Here is a 1,576-nt window from a genome sequence, read left to right as displayed (position 1 = left end):
ATAAATCAAGCTAATTTATAATACAAAAATTAATTAAATCATAAAAAAGTCACACTGCTCAGTACTATTACGCAAAATGTTGCAATCTATTAAATGCAAATTATTATATGTGCAACAGATTTTTTTTGTAGAATTAACTATAGAATTATATAACAATAGAATTAACATTTTCCCCATTACAAAAATAGTAATAAAAGAATGTTTTTTTTTTGTTTTGTTTTTTTAAATATGGCACTTGGACAAACCTATGCCACTGAAGACAATTTTCAAATGTATTTTTAAATAAATACATTTGGAGTTGCATGTACACGAACCATTTATTGTCTTTTGTCTCCTTAACAAGTACAAAAATATAACCATTTACAACAAAAGGAGAATAAGCATAACCATTGTTCTTTTTTACAAACAGCAACTCTTTAATAACAAACATTAGGTATGGCTCTGCTTTATGAAAAAGTCACAGTGTAATCATATATCAGATTCCTTCTCAACGAAATCAGCTTTAACATTAAAACACAACTATTTACACAACAAAAGAGACCAAGCGTCAGCATTATGGATGTTCAGTTCTGCGGGTTCATGCTGGTGGTGTAGAGGTACGAGACCGTCCCAGCCTGGATCTGGAAGGTCTGGCCCTGGATCTGATCGCTGGGGATCTGCTCGCTGGTCTGGCTGATGGAGATAGGCTGGCCGCTCTGGCTGCTGATGTGAATGCCTCCCGCGGGCCCCGTCCGTCTGGGATTTTCAGCAGCGCTCTCGGACAGCTGGTGGATCACCTGCAGCTGCTGAGAACCTCCGTGATGAACCCGCAGCTGCTCCATGGCTTCTTTGGTCAGCGTGATGACGTGCATTTGCTCGGGCTGTTCGCCGCTCACCTGGCTTCCTAAAACGCTGATGGTTTGGATTTGAGCGCCGGCGTCTAACCCGTCAGGCGTGACCAGCGCCAGGTTTTGGACGTGACCGGAAGGCTGGGTGAGAAGCGTGAGGCCCTGCTCCACGGAAGCATCTTCTGCCGCGATGATGCTGATGCTTTGATCCTGGCCCAGGTTGATGTCGTCCACCTCGCCGGTCACCACCAGCTGGATCTCCTGCTCGGGTTGGGCGGGAAGCTGGTACGGCTGGAGCTGGAGGATGCTGTGCATCTCATCAGGCCCTGAAGCGGCCTCCACCGGCGCAGGCCCCGTGGTCTCGGCTTCTCCTTGTTGGCGCTCCTTGTTGTGAGTCTTGGTGTGAGCTTTAAGGTTGTCCATTCGGGCAAACGACAAGCTGCAGATGGAACACATGAACGGCTTTTTCCCCGTGTGAGACGCCACGTGACGCCTCCTGGCACTGGGGTCGGAGAAGGTCTTATCGCAGATGTTGCAGTTGTACGGCTTTTCTCCTCTGGATGGGGGAAAGATCGTTTTAAAACATGCTGAACAGAGTAAAAATAATACAATTATTCCAGCTCTTAATATTCTCTAGTTGATTCGTTAGGAAAAAGATTTCTGAAATGCTATATTTAAATATGCAACGAGGCAAATATGCACCAATATGCACCAATTTGCACACATTTCCAGAACATGGTATATATATA

The 1,576-nt window shown here is 44.8% G+C and overlaps 1 protein-coding gene across 1 annotated transcript in view; it reads right to left on the bottom strand.

The window, feature by feature from the left end:
* Positions 1 to 305: 305 nt before the first annotated feature.
* Positions 306 to 1,576, bottom strand: part of LOC122343041 (zinc finger and BTB domain-containing protein 24-like) — a 2,222-nt gene continuing 951 nt past the window's right edge. Inside the window, exon 4 of the mRNA XM_043237344.1 lies at positions 306 to 1,383. Coding sequence (XP_043093279.1) covers positions 564 to 1,383 — 820 coding nt within the window. The 3' untranslated portion in view covers positions 306 to 563. The remainder of the gene's footprint in view (positions 1,384 to 1,576) is intronic.

Source organism: Puntigrus tetrazona, chromosome 4, assembly GCF_018831695.1.
Source record: "Puntigrus tetrazona isolate hp1 chromosome 4, ASM1883169v1, whole genome shotgun sequence".
NCBI lineage: Eukaryota > Metazoa > Chordata > Actinopteri > Cypriniformes > Cyprinidae > Puntigrus > Puntigrus tetrazona.
This window is presented reverse-complemented; position numbering and strand designations above follow the sequence as displayed.